We start from the raw sequence: 20,682 nt of genomic DNA, 5'->3' as shown, positions 1-20,682 counted from the left end.
ACAGAAAAATAGACTTCTTCGTATAAATCTGGGCAGCGCAGTAGCGGGAGTGATAACCCAGCTCAGATTTTCTTAGCGGTAGGATGGGGCGACGTGGACATCATTTCCCAGCTATCAACACTACGGCCGCTTGAGAAGAAGAAGTGGAAGTGAGCCAGGCAGTTCAACCAGCCAGTGCCTGCCTGCCTCAGTGAGCACAAGCTGCGGGAGCACTGAGAGGCGCGGAAAGGTGTCCGAGCTGTCAAAAAACTGGATTATTACAGTCGCTGACGCCTGGATGTCATCCCCCGGCCCGGAGGAGAGGAGAACCGCAGTCATGTTGTCTTAGCTGGCCCAGAGAAAGCTAAATACCCGAGCACAGCCGAGGTAAAGTTGAGAGTTTAACTTGAGCAGTTTTCCATCATCCTCCTTTCATATGTCTATCTTCTCGCAGCGGAAAGGGGGGGAAAGGATTTAGTTCTCCTTAAATGGTTAAAAAAAACCTCAGAGCTCAAAAGTGGCGCTTTTTAGTGAATAATATTTTTGTTGAAGAGAAGCCCAACAAGATTGTATCACGGTCGGGTGGATCTTACACCGACAATGATTTCGGGCTGCTGTGAAGCAATGTGATAGTGAGCCGCGATTACAATGCTAACGCTGGATGTGCTTTCTCAAGTTTCGCTGGCGCTTCGGTGCTTAGATGAATAAGATCCGAACTTTTGCTGTGTGATCGTTGATCGTTTGGTCGGGCTTGCAACAGACGGCGGTCGGAAAGCCACCAGAATAACTTGTTATGGGGCTTTATCGACCTCAGTGAGAGGCAGTGCTTAAAAAAAGAAAAAAGAAAAACACACAGGCAGATAACCTGAGTGGAGGGGACCTGCATTGCTCTCTATCAGCTTTCAGTGGCCATGACCTGTTGCAGGTGCATAAACCTTGCTGGCAGCTGCAGCTCCTAAACATGTAAGGCGCAGCACAACACCAGCGGGGCCACAGTAACATCTAATAGACATTTTCTCTTCCTCTCTATGCAAATCCTTGCAGCCTGACAGTTGTGTTTGTGTAGTCTCCACCTGCAAGGGAACCCGCTCTCTGAAAACTGCTTCTAACTTGGAACTATTAATTTGCATATGGATACTGAATAAATGCATGATGGTATGTGTCCATGACAGGCATGTTATATTAAATGATCTAATAATATCCATATTTTCTCCCAATTTCTCCTATACAGGTGCTCCCTTGTGTGCCAAACATGTCGGACAAAATGTCCAGTTTCCTACACATTGGGGACATCTGCTCCCTGTATGCAGAGGGATCAACCAATGGTTTCATCAGCACCCTAGGGTATGTCCCTGTGCCTGTGTGGAGGGCCCACTTCACACTTTTCTTAAAAAATGCTGCTCAGTCATGATACTGAGCCAGCAGTTTTTGGAAGGGAGGAAATCACACTTGTAGTAGCAACTGTTAACCATTTTGATGACAAAGTCGAGAACAAGCACATTTCTTCCCTTTAGTCCGATGCCTGTGTATGCACGTGTTTGCTTACACGCAGCGACAGGGTCATCATTTGGTCTCGGAATGGGATTAAGTAGTGAATGTAATTTGTTGCAACAAATGCAAAAAACATGCAGATTATGCTAAAGTTTGGGGCAGGCCTGGGTTGGAAGGGTAGAGTTAGAAGACAATAAATGGTCTGGTGGTACTGTTGGCAAGCCACTCATTTGCCCACACAGTCACAGCATCATTCTCCTCCATCAATTCTCCTTACTTGTAAAATGCATATTTTTGATATGGTCTGTCTGTTGGGATTACTTACACTGGCTTACTGCTTGAAATACTGGCCTTAGGATATGACAGAAATATCACAAGTGCAGTCAGATTCAGTTGTGCTGCTTTTAACCTCTCCCCTTTGTTCTGAATCTAAACAAAGCAACAAGAGAAAGTTTGCATTAATGTTTTTGCTGGTATAAACCATCAGGAAATCACAAGACGGTAAACCATGGCATTAGCATTAGTAATGGTATCAGGGCTATCTGCTCAGTGTCCTGGACCTCCCCTCCTGGCTCATGAAAAATGGAATGACCTACAGCGAAGACTGAGTCACTATAGAGACATTGTGGCCTTTCTGGAGTTCATGTGCTTCCCACATAGACACACACACGCACGCACATGCTAGCACATGTATTTAGAAAATTGTCATGACGGTTTTGGCCAGAAGCCATCCTCTCCACGCATAAACACCAACTCAGCAGCAGATCAATTGCCCTTAAAGTAAGACACCATACTGAGAAAATTCTGTACACATTAACTCTTTTTCTTCACTCAAATAGCAGTCCAAGTCAGCAGCTGCAGAGGGGAGGGGGCTATATGAGCAAATGAAAGGCTACATTTTTCTTTTTCTTCTTTTTTTTGGAGGGAAAATGCTGCTGTGTGCATTGAGTATTTAGCAGGACCCGTCCTGTTTGTGCAGAGGTGTAACTATTAAACTTGTGTTAATAACTGACCACTGTGAAAGCGAAGTTGCGTGAAGCATGCTCATGTGACGACACCCCCCCCCAAGTACAGTAAGGAGTTTTGATGCCAGATTAACTTCAGCAGAGCTTAGCGTTGATTCAGTAAAACTCCACTGAAGGGCTGCAACACCGTGTTTCCAAAAGATACTCCCTCATTTGGTGTTTTGACAATACTGGTGTTGAAAACTGACTAACATGTTGATCCAAAGGCTAATTCTCGTAGTAAATTAGGTTTAGATCTGATAACTGCAAAGGTCAGCGCATGTGATTCATGTTATTTTCAGCAACAACTTTGTGTTGATTTGCAGTTAGTATTCCTTCTAAGGGGTCAGGGAGATTAGAGCTTCCACAGTATAGTGGAGCAGTTGAATGCCTTCACTTTTGAGGTGAAAAAGTGCGAGTTTTTCCTTTAATTTGGCACTCTGCTGTTATTTGTCTTAACACGCATGGGTATGTTCGCCCTTTGTAGTCGGTCTTGTTCCTCGAGATGTGCAGGCTGATGGAACAGTGAGGTCTGTTTGGGCAACTTCAGAAGGCTGAAAGTGGATGTGGGATTTGGCCTGTGTCCAGACAAGTGTTATTCTAAGCCAGTGAAAGCTAAATTTGTCACCAGAAATTCCTGTCTGGCCACCGGTCATTTAATCCAGAATATTTCCTTATTTTGTGGAAGGGGAGGCTAAAACATGCTGCAACTATGTAACGATCCCAGATAATTCATGAAACAAAGGTAGAGTTTTTGCACACGCTTTTGTTGGAAATACTTTTTTGCCTGAGTCTCTGTTTAGCACATACACAGTAAGCTTAAACACAAACCCACAGGAATGATGAATTACAGTGACTCTGATATCCAAGAACAATGGCAATCTTAGTACATCTGCAGAAATGTTGACCAGTTATGCTGAGTTGTAGTTCTCAAAATGTGGTGTTGATCACTTTGACTGTCTCAGTATTATCAACCCTCTGTTCCTCCTGGCCTTTTAAATGTTCCGATCATTGCTGTGCTATAAAATTATTAATCAAACACACTCAACTGATGCAGTGTTTTTGAAATTAGCTTGCAACTGGTACTTTTTCTTTTTAAATTAAGCAGTGTTTAAATATTTTTTGTACCAATTGATTCATTGTGAGCTCTAAAAATATCATAAACATCAAAATGGCCTAATTGCAGATAATTAAATTTTTGTTAAAATGGTCCAAACTTCATAAGCATTCAGCTCACTATAATAGAAGAATAAGAAAATGATTACATACTTATTCGAGTCTTGTTTAAAAAAACAACTTTAAAGGTGAACTTAACTATTCCTCATTGCTGCTGTGGTTGTTATGCTCGGGGCTTTGCCAGCTTTGTCATGGTAACTTGGGATATGATCTTATTATATGTATAGCGCTTACATGTGTCATGTGTCCGTATTTACAGCCTGGTGGATGACCGCTGCGTCATCCAGCCTGATGCTGGGGACCTCAACAACCCGCCGAAGAAGTTCAGAGGTAAGAGGAGCAAATTAATCTCCCCTCTTCCTCGTGACACTCCTCCTCATAGCACTAACTCCTATCTGTTTATACTGTGAAGCGTGTAAGACCTGCTGCTGAATGTGTTATGCTGTGTTTCTTTGGTGACAGCCACAATATCTCAGCCTCCTGGACTTCAAACAGGCGTGTGTGTGTGTGTGTGTGTGTGTGCGTGTGCGCGTGCGCGTGCGTGCGTGCGTGCGTATTTATTAGCTGTGTGCCCTAGCTCGCACAGGTCTGTGGAGGTAGAGGCAGATGGAGAGTCATCTCTTCTGCTGATTTGTTGAAAAAAAACAAAAACACCCACTTGAGAATCTGTTTTCTAAATAAAAATCCTTCAGCTGTGTCTTTGGGTGAATTTGCTATTATTAGTTCTCATACAGGAAGTAGAACTCGTGACCTGCAGTTCTCAGGCTAGAGGTTTATGTCCCTTGGGGAGAGCTGGCTAAACATTGTACACAGAATATGATTGAAGGCCTGAGCAGTCACAGGCACTGGTACACATTTATAAGAAACGTGCACTTTAGCTTGCTGCTGCTGGATGACGCTTAAAGAAAATGTAATATAGCTAGACCGTTGGTAGAGCTTCAACCGCATATTCAGATTTTCATTTTAATTTAAGTTTTTTGAAAGAGAGAAATGTAGTCTTCCTTGGTTCTTTGTTTTCATTGGCAATTCAAAGTAATTGTATCGGCCATTTCTATAAAAGCCTACAAAAGAGAGTAATTACAGCCTTTCAGAATTGTACGTTTTGAGCATATAAGACATATGAGTACTTATCCATTTGAATTATTTTATTTGTCTTTTAGTTCTTTACTTTCCCATTAGTATATAATACAGATGCATTTGCAGGTGTGAGAATAGGGCTAAACACTGTCTTGGGGATCATAAAACATCTAAATAACACATTCATTAAACTGAATAGCCGTGTAATTATAGTCAGATCTACCTGTTCTTTAGCAATGGAGCAGTGATACGATAAGTCTATTAACTTACAAAGTGGCAACGTTTGACATGTTTTCTTCCTGGGCGTGATTTCAACTATTGTGTTGCTTTTAGTCTTAATGACTGTACTGTGCAAAATTCTTGAGTCAGCCCTCCTTTCATTATGTTTTGTTTCCAAGAAGCCAGGCTTGCAATTTCTTAAAATTCTTGAGCAATAGTTCTCCAGGCTTTCCGAACGTCTTTCAATGTTTTTCTTTGGAAATTGGCAGTTTATTTCACTTCAGCTCCATTCAGTAATCTGGCAGATACTGAGCATAGTTTTCTTCTGCACAGTGTTAATCAATATTGGCCTTCAACTTCCAAGATTGTTACTTTTTCACGTTTTAGTTTGTGTTTTACATGGTTTAACTTATTATTTATTTTTGTATATGAACTGTTTATATATTATGTGTGTGAGTGTTTATGTATGTATTACTGATAGGAGTTCTTGTTTGTTTAAATGTCTTTCATTATATAAGTGACCTTCTCAACCTTTTCGCTTTCGGTTTTTTTACACCACTTAACACTAACCAAGGATAAAAAGACACCGAGCACAAGGGATGAAGTATTGCTGTGTCTACACATAACAGACAATTTAGCAAATAACCAATTTGAAATTGTATCTTCAGGCATTTTTTATTTTATTTTTTTAGCAGCCTTTCGCAAAAATACATTATTTGTTCACTTTTTGTCAGTATGACACACATAAAATTGTATATCTGTTCCAACAAGGTGATGTCTTGCCTTGTTGTACAGCATGTCCTTAAAAACATTTATGAAACTAGACAAATAGAGGACAAAAGAAGAAGTGGCAGGCCTAATGATGTGTAGGAGGTCAGGAGAGACATACGACATTGATCATCTACGGTCGTGTGTAAAACATCATGGAGGCTCTGTCGTGGTTTGGATCTTGTCAAAACTGATGGAATTATGAATACAGAAAGGAGAGGTCAGATTTTGTTCCACCATACAAGCACCACGTAGAAAGACTCTGCAGAAGCTTTATTTTATTTAGGACTGCAATGATCCCAAGCACTGGCTGTTTATACTACTAACAGTTGAGTGTGCAATATTAAGTAGCGAGAAATTATAATGACTGGACTTATTGCACAGGTGGCATCCTATCATGGTACTACTCTGGAAATTACTGAGCGTGACCCACTCTTTCACGTTTGTTTGAAAAAGCAGTCTGCATGCCTAGGTGCTTGATTTTATAAACCTGTGGCCATGGAAGTGATTGAAACACCTAAGTCAATGATTGAATGAGTTAGTGAATACTTTTGGCAATATAGAGTAGAATATAGACCTTTTATGTCTAACTGGAGTTAGTAACTCATTCACTGTGTCAGCTCGATCAGAAGAGGCCTTAATGCCAGTGAGAGAGGATTCTGGGTGTCTGCTAGAGGGGAAAAAGGTGTTATTAATGGATGTGGACAAAGCCACCTGGAGAAGGTTCCAGTAAAACCATACATAGCAAATTCCTTAAAGGTTAGTTTACTCAAAATGTAGAGTACTACTTAACCTGTACAAATATTATAATCCTTTTGGTTCTGGTAGAGTTTAAAATGTGACAAAGTAACTCTGTGATAACAGCAATGATATAATGGACTTGGAGCCTGTAAAATTTAAAATAGCAACCCTATGACATTTCTTGGATCCTAAGCGAAGGTATGCAAATAAGCAGACATGTCCTTATACAGGCAGGTAGGATGCAATGAAAAGAAGCCTGGACGATGTAAAATGGAGTAAACATCAGGGTGTCTCAGGCCTGCGCATTTCAAGTTTGACCATAATAATCTGTTTGAAATTTTATAGCTTCATTAAAGTGCAGTTCCTGTAGTACCTCTTTGAAATGACCCTGGGTCTTTTGGCTTCAGAATGTTGTGAATGGTTTCGCAGAGACATCTTTAACTAGTCTGTTTCTGTAAGGAGCCAAATAGGAAAGAGGTAGTGTACTTACTTATCTGCTATAACGTGTGCAATATATGTCCCATTAATGGTATAGCATATACCGTAAAGAGAAAAGAAATGGAGAGTTTCACAGCAGAGACTTTAAGATGTCAAAAGAAGAAAAGGCGGCGGTGTTTTTAAACACCGTTAACAGTGGCTCTGTTGTATGAAAGTGTCCCTTTTAAGTCAAATGTGACAGTGAACCAGGATTAAAAGGAAACTACAAGTACATGGAAGATGTTCATTTTATTATTGACACATTTAACTTTTAGCTGTGACATATGCATGAAGCACGAGCTATGTGGTGAAAATTTACTTTTCAACCATGGGGGGGAAAACCAATCGTAAAACGTAAAAATCTGACAGCTGCCAAACTCATGTATGTGTTCACAATACGTGTCTTCATTGTTTGCCCCCCCCCACCCCCAAAACTATGAGGAGTTGCACAGCTGGAAAGAGACCCAGTTGTGTAGTGATAATCCCACTAAGTGGACACCATAAGAGCAATAAGGCCAGACGAGCCATGTCCACTCTGTGATACGGTCACTGCTGAGGTATGCTTAACATTTCCTCCTAATGTAAACATGAGCACTCTCCACACAATTTATACTCCCACTCGTGAAGCCTTTGTCCATAGGCTTAGACATCAGCCTTTTCTTTGCATTTCACCTTTACAGTATTTCAGATACCTTTACACACATGCTACACACACACACACACACTGAGCGACATCCACACACATCTAAGGCAAAGACTGCTTTGTGTTTCGTTCTAGTCACTGTGATTTAAGGCTCTCTTGCACAACCAGTCAGATCAGTTGCTTTCATCAAAGTTACTACATGTGGAGGAAAGCTGCGTTATTCAAAAATGCCCTCCTCTTTAAAATCTGTTGCAACTTTCACTTTTAGCTGTTGCAAAACCTTCAGAACTGTCACTTTTTCTATGAGTTGACCTGAAAATGCATATTTAAGACTGACAAAGTATGTAAAGGCCCTTATCTAAATCATTGATGGTGAAAACTTGACCTACTGGCAGATACTTTCAATCAACGAGTGTCTGTAGAAACCTTGTCTTTCTAGCTGACTTAGGCAGCCTTTATTTAGCTACTTACTCTGTTGACATATTAGGAGTCATTTGGATCAGTTTAACAGCTGTTTCTTTTATATTTTATGCACCTGCCATTGCATTTAAATGTTGTCAGCAATGTGGTTATATGGATGGTAGTTAGCATTTTGTAGATTTGGAGCCAAGAGTATAAATCTTGACGTTCCAACCCATCTTTTTTTTCAGCACTTTAATTAATAAAATACTTTGGTTTCCACCCAAAACCCCCATGTAATAGTGCGTTGACATGACAACTAATGTACTAAACATACAATACATTTTATTTACTGTATATGGGCACTTGACAAAAGAAATTTAAGAGACAGGGACTCTCTACATGTAAACATGGCACACTTTGGCTTTGTCACTCTGGGACTGTCATCATCACACTGGCCTTTATTTCTCCTAAGAGCCAAAGCTGCCTCTTGACTCGACTTGTATTAACCAATCAGACCTCTTGGCACTTCATGTAATAAACAGCTGAAATCTGAGACATGTGTACAGTCTCTGGTGAGTGAGACTCTGACCTAAAATTTTGTTTTGAGCTGTGGGTATTCATAACACTCTTCTCTTTGTAGCTTTGAATAGACCTTTGTGTACCACTCTAAAAAAGTCTATAATAAGCCCCATAGTGTGCATTTGCATTTATCTTTGTTGTAAAGAGAATGTGTAAAACACTGTATAACAATAACAGAATGGTCATAGTTTGTATGGAAGATATTCATTAAATACTTGATAAATATAATTTCTCAGTCAAACTATCTTTTATTTCTTTTTTTTCTGAATTTTTAATAGATTTGGTTTATTTGCCTGTTTTATGAACATGGTAAAATGATGCTTGTCAGTTTGATGTGTGACAGCATTGCTTTTTTTTTTTTTTACCACACCTATTCTGGGTTGAAGTCTAAAGTGCTTTGAGAAGTGAGACTAGAAAAGTGCTATATAATTGCTGGTCTATTTCTAGAATAGTGTTAATTATAAAGCTCTGGTGTGAGAAACCTGAAACAAACACTAGACAGGACTCCATTAACAAAACAGGTCTCTGAACAACAAGTGATTTTCTTTTTTTTGCTTGCTTGTTGTACTCTGACATTTTCACTGCTTAACTAGTAGCATGTGAAGGCCATTACACTGGGCAGCGTCTTCTTGTGCTGGCTTCAGATGTTGCCAACTCCTGCCTATCACAGCTCATGCCTTGGTTTACCTGAAATAACTTGAAACATTTAAATAGACTCAATTATACTTGAAGTGCCAGCTCCTTACCACCACTTGTCTGTTGTCAGGCCGAGCCACTGATGCTGTTACAGACGGACTGCAGAAAAACGCTGGGTGGCTCATCTGCGATAAACACCAGAAACGGGCCTGTCTTTAGTCCCCCTTCCCCTGCTAACAACTGCACAAATTCCTCTCCTGCCTATTGAGATGAGAGGTCTTGCAGGAAACGGTGAAGGGAAGCTGTTGTCAGTAGATCCATTTACTGTCTCAGATGCACTACAAGTGCTTCCTCTATAATACCTCCAACAGGATAAGAGGGATGCAGTGAATAGCACTTTATACAAGCCAGATTGTTGGTGATGTTTCAGATTTAGCAGAGAATAGAAAACGTGTAATGCATTATGTTTCCCCAGTTCCTGAGCTAGACTATGTTGTATATTTACTGCAGGAGATGCTATTTATGTTACTACTTCTTTGTAAATTGTTCAGCGTAGTTTTTAAAAAATCCAGTACTGTGTTTTGGACAGGGTAGCAGACGGTTAAGAGGAGATAAAGTGAAAGGCTGAATTTCCAATTTATTATTTTTTTCAGCTACAGTGAAGTGCGCAACTTTATGTTGTCATTCAGTTGAATGAGAAGCTGTCGTACCTTTATCCTGCCGTCCAAGTATGGTGGCAGTTCTGTGCTGTAATAAAACTTTCAATCATCTCTGTGTGCTTTACAGCCCCTTAGAGTTTCTTCAGTTGCTGGCTGCACGGCTTCAAGCGTCGTCCTTTTGATCCTCTTTAATCTGCGGAAGTTTGTCAGCATCTAAAAGACTTTCTCATAACCTTGTCTTTAAAACCAGTCTGACAGTGAAATCAAACCAGCACAGATACAACAATCATTTCAGTCACATACTTCTGTTGAGTTAACCAGCTGATACAATATGCCTGATGTATGAAATAAAATGTTTTCCATGACGTCTCCCATTTACTGTCAGTGAATGTCTTCTTATAGTCAGTTTGTTGCCTCACTTTGACTTTCAGACTGTTGTCACATTAGATGGTGGCGTTACTTTAAAAAGATGCCCGAATTTGCAACGTTTATGCTATTTGCTAAGTTAAGTCACATATGCATGTGTGTGACACTCGCAGCTCACTTGTTCTCTGTTTATACTCTAAGGCACTGTCACAATCTAACACCATCTTCAGCTGTGAGTCAAGAATCACTCAGCACTGTGTGTGGGAGAGATGGAGGAAGACGACTTTGAATAACTATGAATATATGCGTGAATACGAACCCAGCCTTAAAGCTGCTTTCATACTTTGCACATGTTATGGTGATTTGTGGATTTACCCTTTTCAGCACACTGACTGGCAGTAGATCAATGTCCAGCCCATTCATGCATAACTTACTCTATGTCACTGTGGCTGTGCGTGAGCAAGCACAGGGCACTAGCCACCGAATTTCCTTAGCCTATCAGGTCGGCTTTTTTAAACGACTTCTGACAAACTCACTTTTATTGGCTAGCTTTCTCTTAATCCTTTCCCCATCCTTGGTTTACATCTATTTGTGTATGTGGAAGTGCGTATGCAGGAATGATGTTGGGATATGTATACTTATCTTTAATGTGTTACTTTAATCAAATTGTGAAACACTTTGAAACTCTGTTTTGAAAAGTGCGATACAAAGTTATTACTATTATTAGTTACGGACGTCCTACAAAACAATGAAAAGAGATGTGTGTGTATATATTAAAAATCCAGTGCTTCTTCTGCATTGGCTTAAGATTTCTGTCATATGACTTAAGATAGGCTTTTAGCCTTTTCAGTTGTTTTATCATGTACCCGCCTTATAGCTAAACAATTGTAGGTCAGCATTTATAAGTACATACGAGGTGGCCAGTATCAAAGACAGACTTATTTCTGAGCTCAATTGTGTACTTGCATGCTAAAGAAAGAAATCTGTGACCCTGGAAGAAATTCTCACCTCTGTCTCACTTAAATAGCACGTTTCCCCTCACAGCTGGCTGTGATGCAAGGTAAATGTCTATTAGCTGATCATCTATCTGTCACATGCACCAAATATTTTCCATGGAGTGCTGCGTGTGAAACGGGCTGTGTGAAATATGTATTCATTGTTTCATTTATGTTTACAAGTTAAAGCCACATCCATTATTGTATGTTTTGATTTATGTGGAACACATAAACGCACACTGATTATATCTAAAAGCTCAATTTCTCCACTTAGTTGACCTTTCTGTGCTCTATTTTAAATTCTTTCATTCTCTTCTGGCCTTTCTCATTTCTCTTTCACTTCCTTTTTTCTTTGTTTTTCTAACCATGTTTTGGGCCAAGAAGTAAACCATATTTAATGGGGAGGGGCTAAGGGAGGCCCGAGGACAATTTAGGAGACACAGACGGAGACGTTGACTCCGAGGGAACAAGTTCTGTGTGAAATGGTTGGAGGAATTCAGAAAGGAGAAGGAGAGATGACAGAATATATGGCTGGGGAGTCTCCACCCTCCTTTCTCTCTTTCAGTCATCCCACTCCCCCTTCTTGGCCGGCCTTATTTGGTCATGTTACTGCAACTAGAGCTGAAGAAGAGAGAGAATGGAGAAAGGATGGACACATTGCTCCTTTTTTCTCCTCTTTTCATCCTCTTAGAAAAGAAAGCTGTGGTTTGATGAGAGGTGAAGTCAGAGGAAAGCCAGGACTCGCAGGGAGGAGTCACTGTCGAATTGTAGTTGAACTCAGCAGGGAAAGCGGCTATAACTCTGCAGCGAAATGCTTTATCAGTACTCATCCTGTGGAAGTCTCTGAGGGATTCAACTGTAGTTGCTGTAGAGCTTGTTACAAAAGAGGAAGTCTCCCAGGATAGAAGAGGAACTCTGTTAAAACTGCATCCACATGCAAATGAAAAAAAACACTAGTTTCCCTGCAGACCGGTTTTTGCAGTATCTATGCAAATGAGCAGCAAAATCAGAGACTCCTGATGACAGCTGCAAATCATCGTTGCTACAGTTACAACCTATGAGTGACCACAACTTGTTGTGTTGCTGGATCACATTGCAGACACATAGGTGTACGTGTGTGCGTGTGTGTGTGTGTGTGCGTGTGTGTGTGTGGTAATGTATGGTTATAAACCACAGCTTATAACCATACATTACTATGGTCATACATCTGGTAAGCACACACAACAAACACATGCTGTGTTGTCTGTGATGACTGCTCCGTGAAGCAGACAAAGACCTTTGATCTTCATGCAGGCAAATTATTAATGCTTTTGAAGTGCAGGAACACACATGCATGAATTTTTTTTCTGGAGAACTGAAAGAATAATGTGTGCTTAAATGTTGTGGTTATTTAATATTTGAGCACATAACTTAAAATGGCAAAAAAGTCTAATTTATTTAGGTGAGTGTCTTTAATAATCTTTACTGTGGTGTTTTTGCTGTTCACGCTGTTGGTTTGTGTGTGAGCTGTGGCTGTTACCCATCTTCCACACAGCACCGACCTTCCCAGGCTTTACTCCCAGTAGATGAATATATTTTGTACACATTGTTTGATTTTTAACTAATTTACCATTGTCAGCTATAATAAGTGTGGTATACAACCAAAACCATTTTTGAGAATTTGCTCCGATTTCAACTGGTTTGAGAACTGAACATTATGTAGCGTCTGATGTGGACGGATTCTGACTACAGCAGGTCACATATCCACTAACATCAGTGAACCCAGCTTTCATGGCTGGGTAAGGATCCACCAGTTTGTGAAATGAAAAGACTTGGAGATGTACGAACAGTCATTAGCCATAAAGGGAAAATAGAATCATGTGTAATCTTTTTAATTTTTCTGTTCTTCTGTTTCTTCTTTTTTCAAAATTGTTACACAAATTATTTGCATTGGACTCAGAGGTATATTTTACATCTGTATTAAATGGAGGAGAAGAGAAGGAGTGACTGGAGAAGACAAATGTGGACAGAAACAGACGGAGCAAATTGTGACCATTTTCTCTCTTTATAACCATCTGGACTGATCGTTTTTTGCCTTTTTTCAAAGTTATATGAACATATGCATATTTAGTAAATATGTGGATTTAGCCCTGGGTGACCAATTTATTTTTCTTTCCTGGGTTTTATTTTAGTTTTAATGTTAATTCAATTATGTAAATTAAATAAATATATATTTATTTTTAAAATCTGTTTTTAATAACTGTTTCTAGACTGTGCACCGGCATGATGTCATTAGAAATCATGTGATTAAATGATATTTAATGTGATTAAATGATACACACATATATATATATATCTTTTTGAGTGTGTGTGCATGTTTACATGTTTTTGGATCCAGTTTTTCAGCTAAAGCCAGTGATTTCTATCTCTGTGCAGACTGTCTGTTTAGACTGTGTCCCATGAACCGCTACTCAGCCCAGAAGCAGTTCTGGAAAGCGGCGAAACCTGGAGGGAACACCGAGTCAGTGCTGCTTAACAAGTTACATGTAAGTGAAGTGAACCTCCCAGCAGGTACTACAGACCACTGCAGTTAACACCCATGTTCCCAAAAGCTCCCAAGATAAACATTAAAGAAAGAGTCAGATTTTTTTTTTTTTTTTTTTTTGTTATTTTAACTTTTTGGGTTTAAATGGTCTTGATGAAGTCTAGACTTTGTAGACGCTGAATTAAAAAACAGCATAGTGAGTGTATCACTCTATCGATTGTGTGCACTCTGTGTCACAGTTTCAGGTGGGTTTTTAAAGGTTTTGCAGGTATTTTATAAAGCAGAAGTCCTTTTATAGACTTTTCTGACATTTCCCTACTACTGTCCTATCTTTCCACCCTCTACATTTTCCTTTCCCTTTTTCTGCTGCAATACATTACCATTTAAAGCAATCTGTAATCTGACTACACAGTCATAAACTGGAAGATTGCGATCGTGCCTGCGTTTCCATGGAAATGTGAGCCTGCGCTTTAGCTAAAAGTCTCTGCTGCGTACATTTTTGACTAAGAACTTTGTTAATAATGTGGTGCCTTGTTAATGGCTAACCAACGTGATTGCGTCTTTTGGAATTACTGTGTAAGAGTGTTGGCAGTGATTTATGTTGCAATAGCTGTTAGATACGGTTTTGTTTTGTTTTTTTTCTCTCTCATCTCTCTTTTGTATCTCAGAGTGCGGCTGACTTGGAGAAGAAGCAGAACGACTCTGAAAACAAAAAGCTTCTTGGAACAGTGATTCAGTATGGAAATGTCATTCAGGTGTGTCTCTGGGAAATGGCTGTTTACAAGCTGGTCACACAAACTTTGATGTAACTAACACCTAGTTTGCATTCAACTGACATTAGTCATCACTGGCAGAAATAAACTGATTAAATAGAAATTATAAAAACAAGCAGAAATTTCATAGAATTTCTTAGGATTCCTATTTTAATATACTGGGTATATTTTACATTGTGCTGACATGTGTCAACTCACTTATATTTATTCCACATGTGATTTTGTGTACACACTATTTTTCTCTCTCTGTTTTTTCATGTTTGTTAAAGATATTTAAGTCTTCCCAGGGGTGCCTCACACCTATAAGAGTTCACTTGTTATTGGAGAATATTAAAGGCACATTTTTCAAGATTTTTCCTTTTTTATGTTTCAAATACATATTTTTGATGTTTTCCAAAAAGGAATATAAGAAAAACACACAATATTTTCTTATTTCTGTCATTCTATATTTTTCTGCTACATGCTTTAAATTATATCACGTGCACTAGTTTTACAGGAACAGGTCATATGATCATATATAGTACTGCCATTTTTCACTAATTTCTAGAAATCTTATACAAACAACACCAATCCTTAGCATAACTATTCAACCACATAAGGTGTGAGTTTCATCATCTTGCCAATGTTAGTTTCAATGTTATGTCCATTGGTTTAGGAGGATATAAAAGTGGGGAAAAAACAAAATTTCCTGAATTCCAGAAGAACACTGAAGTTTGAAAAATTCCAGGCCTCTGCTGATTAGTCAGATGCAATTATATCGCTATCAGTCACGCAGCCTGATCTTTGCTGATTGCCTGGGAGAAATCCATGTGGTTCTTCAGGCTGGCAGGCGAGCGTAAGGCCAGTTTTGATGTCCAACTGAAGTTACCAAATATGGTTATTTGCCTTATAAATGGAAATAGTAGGTTAATAAGATTTAAGTTAGTATTAAAAGTGTTTTTAAAAGTATTTAAGTGTAAGCTTGCTAAAGGTAGGTATTATGGCTAAGTGCAATTAAACTTAAAAAACTGCTGAAGTTTGGTTAAAAAACAAACTACAGTATTGTTTTGCAATACCCCTAAACTGAAATTCATGCTGCACACTAATGAAACTAAACTGAAGTGACCTTAAAAAAAAATCCTTAACAAAAGATACTGGAAACAAACAAATTAATGACAAATAATCTCTCCATTTCATATCATATATAAACTTTATTATATAAACATCAGACACTATTAGGAGTGCCTTGATCACAGGCTGATGTCCATCAAACACACTTCCCTTCTCACACCAGATTTCAGCCTCTGATTTGTCTGCCATGAATTTAATTCATTTCATTTGTTTAATGTAATTCTGCTCAGCTCCTCCACCTGAAGAGCAACAAATATCTGACCGTGAACAAACGACTGCCGGCGCTGCTGGAGAAAAATGCCATGAGGGTGATGCTGGACACTGCTGGAAATGAGGGTTCCTGGTTCTACATACAGCCCTTCTACAAACTTCGCTCCATTGGGGACAGTGTGAGTCATTGTGTAGATAAGAGTGTGTTGCCACTATACCGTATGTAATTCAGTGTAAGGCAAAGCAAACAACTGAACTGTGTCTGGGAGTTTTTTTTTAATCCTGGATTTTTAAGACATCCCTTTAGAATGAAGTGACTAATGTGCAGTAGTATATTAGTATGGTGTGAGTAGGAGATATTAAACTACAAGTACTTAATATTATTTTCATAGCCATCAGTTCTAAGCAAAATATTCACCTTCTTAATTGTAAGTTTTCATTTTTCCATTTTAAACTTTCAGCCAGATTTATGGTATGTTTGTAAGACGTTGGTTATACAGGTCTGCAGGGAAGATAAAACAGGCATTATCTACATTTTTTTTAAATTATAGAACTCATACTAATATTAATTATTTGAAAGATTAACTCGTAATGATATATTATACATGGGGCCTTTAAGAGGCAGGTTGCCTTTGCCCTCCTTAGCCTTACTCTTGGGCATCTGTTTGATCACATCCCTGAACAGAATTCAGCTCGCGCCCACTTTCTCTGATCACAAAGCTGTTTTTGGCAACAGCTCTTCTGTCCTACGGCAGGAAGTAGTAGGCTGCTGTCCAAGGACAAAATGAACTACAGTGGAGTCCAGGCTTCCCTGTTAAGCTCCTCTCAAATTAGTTATGGCATGAAGCCTAAGCAGCAGGTCAAGAACAAAAAGATAATTGGAGTCACTCTCAACCTGCTGAGAATAGACAGTGCAGTGGCATATAAATGGATGGTGATACTCTCTGACCATTGCCTGTGTGCATGTCATTGGCAGATGTTTTTTAACTAAGTCGTTTGACACAGTTTACTATAGATTGACTCAATTTAACCTCCTTAAAGTCAAAGAATCACAAATTTTACAAAGCAGCCAGAGCATGTACAGTTATGGAAGTACCAAGAATCAAATGAAAGTCAAGGGATGTCAATAAAATTTAAAACGTCACAGAATTTGAAAATATATATTTTTTTTAAAGCTGTAAAAGATAAAAGAAATAAAACAATGAATCTGCACAACTATAGTTAAGACAGCGGAAGAAGTAAGACTATTATTTTTTTTTGTTAATGTTTTCTTTTTTTTTTCTTTGTTTTAATGGCAGGTGGTGATCGGGGACAAAGTGGTCCTGAACCCAGTGAATGCTGGTCAGCCGCTTCATGCCAGCACACACCAGCTCGTGGATAATCCAGGATGCAATGAGGTATGATTAGCGCTTTTTCCGGCTTGGCTGACAGCTGACTGTTGTTAAACTGCAGGCTTCTTCTGGTGTCCTCCTTAGATTGAGCGCAATCAAACAAAAGGCTAAAACTAACAATACGTTAGGAGAGTTGTCCTGTTTTTCTGCTCTGTGTTACTAAGCAACATTGTTTTCATTAATTTATCAAAGGGCATTAAGTAGAAACACAAAAAGATTAAGAAATAAGTGCTTTTATTTTTCTTCTTTTTGAAAAGCAAACGCAAAAACTTTTGTATCTCATTGATGACTGATGACTGCAAGTGGTTTAAACATAAAGTGAAAACATAAATCTTGGATGTTAATGGCATCAAACAGACTCCAACAGAGGAACCAGAGGAATAAAGTTCAGTTCTGTGTTTGATATGTTGTATTAGTTAGTTTCATATTTACAGTAGTATGTTTACTAGACAGTTAAAATAGGTTTTTAAATATCAGTTTCTTTGGCGTTGACTTAGCGACATGTGTAGATTATTAACTGAATTACAAGTACTGATTCTGGCAATATATGCCAACGTATGCACAATACATTTAGATATTATCTTTAAATAAGAGTGGTCTCCGATCTAATCTCAAAATAAATGATTTTATGATGATTTTATGTTTTGTTTTTTTGATCTTTGGAGAATATGAGAAAACAAATGAAAGGTCTAGTGTCATTACATGATGCTACAACTCACATTCTTCTGATTGTTTGTTTTTCAGGTGAATTCAGTCAACTGTAACACCAGCTGGAAGATCGTCTTGTTTATGAAATGGAGCGACAATCAGGATGCCATTCTTAAAGGGGTTTGTCTCACAGTAGAAACCAGCCTAGAAAAACTGTCTATGGCTTTTAGAAAATCATTGCATATGTGTTATAACCAGAGATGGGCAGTAACGCGTTACTTGTAACACGTTACTGTAATCCGATTACTTTTTTCAAGTAATGAGTTAAGTAAGGGATTACAATTGCAAAAACGGTAATTCGATTACCGTTACTTTCCTGTAGGAACACTGCGTTACTAAAACCATGATTTTTTTTTTTGCGAGAATGTCTCATGACAGTGACGTAAGCGAGTGCGACGTTCATGACAACAGTTGTCTGCAGATCAACAGTGGATAATATATCGAGTGCGGGAGAGAGTATCAGCGTTTAAAGCGTGGAAGTACTGACCTTACTTTAAGTTTGATTCCATAAAAAGTGACAAAAACATTAGTGTCCATTGTGCGTGGGAAGAAAACTTCTTTTTACAGCGAACCCCCCCCTCCCCGTAAACTTCCAAGCAAGCACCGAGTGTGCAACGACGTAATGGGAAATTCACAGAGAAACTCGCGGCACTGACCGCCGCGGCACACCTGCACCAGGGTAAACCTCCGCCTACCCTACTCCTGCTTTACAGGTGAAAATAGAGCAACAGGACCGCTGAGTCATTGACTTTATTTATTTTCTGCTGTGTTTTACTTGCATCTATTTGAAAGAGTGAGTGTAAACACAAAAAAAAAAAATTATGTGCTGGAATGTGCAGAAAATAGATTTAAATATTAAACAAATTTCTTCCAGTCAGTGAATGTTGCATATAATTAATTTTTTGCTTGATGCATAAAGTTAAAAGATTAAAACTAATAAAACAAGTTTTAATAAAGGGACCTTTCCATTTGATTACATTTTGTATGATGGATTATGTAGAAAAAGTAGAATTGGGCTGACAGATCTATCGCTTTATCACCTATTCAGGTTGTAAATCGTGTTTTTAAAAAGTAACTAAGTAAGTAATTAATTACTTTTGACAATAAGTAATCAGTAAAGTAACGGGATTACTTTTTGGGGGAAGTAATCAGTAATTAGTTACTGATTACTTTTTTCAAGTAACTTGACCAACACTGGTTATAACATAACTGTATTTTATTATAACATGAATAGAATGACAGAAACAAACAAACCAAATAATACAACAGCATCTAAGTCAGTTCAGTCTGGCTTTATGGAAAACCTTTCAGACGCTGTAAAATGCCAGTATAACAAGAATTCAGTTAGTTGCATTCATAGTCTATATTTGACTGAAATAGTACAATACAATAGCCATACGTTTTTGGACAATGACAAATGTTTTGTAATGTTTCACATTACATCACGGAGGATTTTAAATCAAACAATCACGATATGATTAATATAAGTATTGTATTAACTCGTTAAGAATCACAGCTATGTTTCTATATACTTTCCCACAGACTGACGAGCAGTTCCCTTCTTCCTCAATGACAAATGAAACAGATAAATTAGCTTGATTGAATTGCAAGTGTTCAGTTTCTATTTGGTAGTTTTTTATGCAAGCGGAGGAGGCGATCATGAAGCTAAAAAAAAAAGCTAAATGAATTAATTACACCAATTAAATAAGTAATTTCACTATTTATATATAAAAAAAAAAAAAAAAAAGCTTCCCACAGCAAATGATTATTTCAGTGTAATTCAGTTGGAGTTCACCACTCTGTGAAAGAGTGCGTGGGTAAATGGTTCAGTTATGATGGAATAACGTTTCCCACTAAAGAACTGAGAGTTTAAATCATCTACAGTGATGATGTGATATTAAAGAATTTATGAATGTAAAGAAAGTGGCCAGAAACCAATACTGAAGAGTCCTGCAGCAGCACTACGTTAACAGCTCTTCAAATTCAGTAGTGGAAATCGGTAAATCGGCTCAAGGACACAGGAAGTGAGAACCACAGCTGGTGAACCAAATGTGTTGCTAGATCCACAAATGCAATTTAAAATTCTACTGTCAACGACAAAAGCACAGGTAACCTTGACCCAGAATTTCAGCCATCTTCTCCGTTCACAGTACGTTTAGGTAAATTCAGAAAATGTCCTGTGGCCTCACTAATCGAAATGTTAACGTCTTTTGGAAGTCATGGAAGCTACAGGCTCAGAGACTGCCGGTTCCGGAGTGCAGAAAGATGTTTTATTTTATTGTAAAGCTATAAAGCTTGTTTTAGTAGGATTATATCAAACCACATTCTGCATATATACAACTGGAGCTTATGAAATCCTATTTATACTACCCAGATGCTTACAGTGTTAGCATTGTTAAAAGAAGTGGTGATGCAACACACCTCTCGCAGACCGCCACAGCTTTTTTTTTAAACATTTTGCTGGCATCAAATTCCATATAGGAATTTAATTTCCATCCGTCTGCCCATCTATCCAGTCATTTTTATCTGCTTGTCCAATTCAGGGCTGTAGAGTGGCTGGAATCTGGAATATCTGGAATTTCTTCTTTGGTTTTTTTTGGTGCTGTTTTCCATTTCCTATAGAATTCAAATAATTTGCATCTTATTGCATCTCACAGTGTCCACTTTTTTGGAAACTGTGCTCTAACTAAAAGCTGTTGCATAAGGTTCCCTCATCAGAGTTGAGTGGGCTGGTTGCTTGTTTGCTTGTTTTTT

At 38.5% G+C, this 20,682-nt stretch overlaps 1 protein-coding gene across 2 annotated transcripts in view; it reads left to right on the top strand.

Moving 5' to 3' along the window:
• Window positions 1–176: 176 nt before the first annotated feature.
• LOC102290190 (inositol 1,4,5-trisphosphate receptor type 1) overlaps window positions 177–20,682 on the top strand; it is a 73,695-nt gene continuing 53,189 nt past the window's right edge. For both annotated transcript variants that reach the window (XM_005924876.3, XM_005924872.3), the window contains exons 1-8: window positions 177–366; window positions 1,211–1,323; window positions 3,910–3,980; window positions 13,628–13,737; window positions 14,405–14,491; window positions 15,850–16,008; window positions 17,128–17,226; window positions 17,965–18,048. In XM_005924876.3, the coding sequence (XP_005924938.1) occupies window positions 1,232–1,323; window positions 3,910–3,980; window positions 13,628–13,737; window positions 14,405–14,491; window positions 15,850–16,008; window positions 17,128–17,226; window positions 17,965–18,048 (702 nt within the window). In that variant the 5' untranslated portion in view covers window positions 177–366; window positions 1,211–1,231. The remainder of the gene's footprint in view (window positions 367–1,210; window positions 1,324–3,909; window positions 3,981–13,627; window positions 13,738–14,404; window positions 14,492–15,849; window positions 16,009–17,127; window positions 17,227–17,964; window positions 18,049–20,682) is intronic.

Source organism: Haplochromis burtoni, unplaced genomic scaffold (assembly GCF_018398535.1).
Source record: "Haplochromis burtoni strain Fernald_Lab_line unplaced genomic scaffold, NCSU_Asbu1 Contig_79, whole genome shotgun sequence".
Lineage (NCBI taxonomy): Eukaryota > Metazoa > Chordata > Actinopteri > Cichliformes > Cichlidae > Haplochromis > Haplochromis burtoni.
Note: the sequence above shows the minus strand (reverse complement) of the source record. Positions and strands in the feature narration are given on the sequence as shown.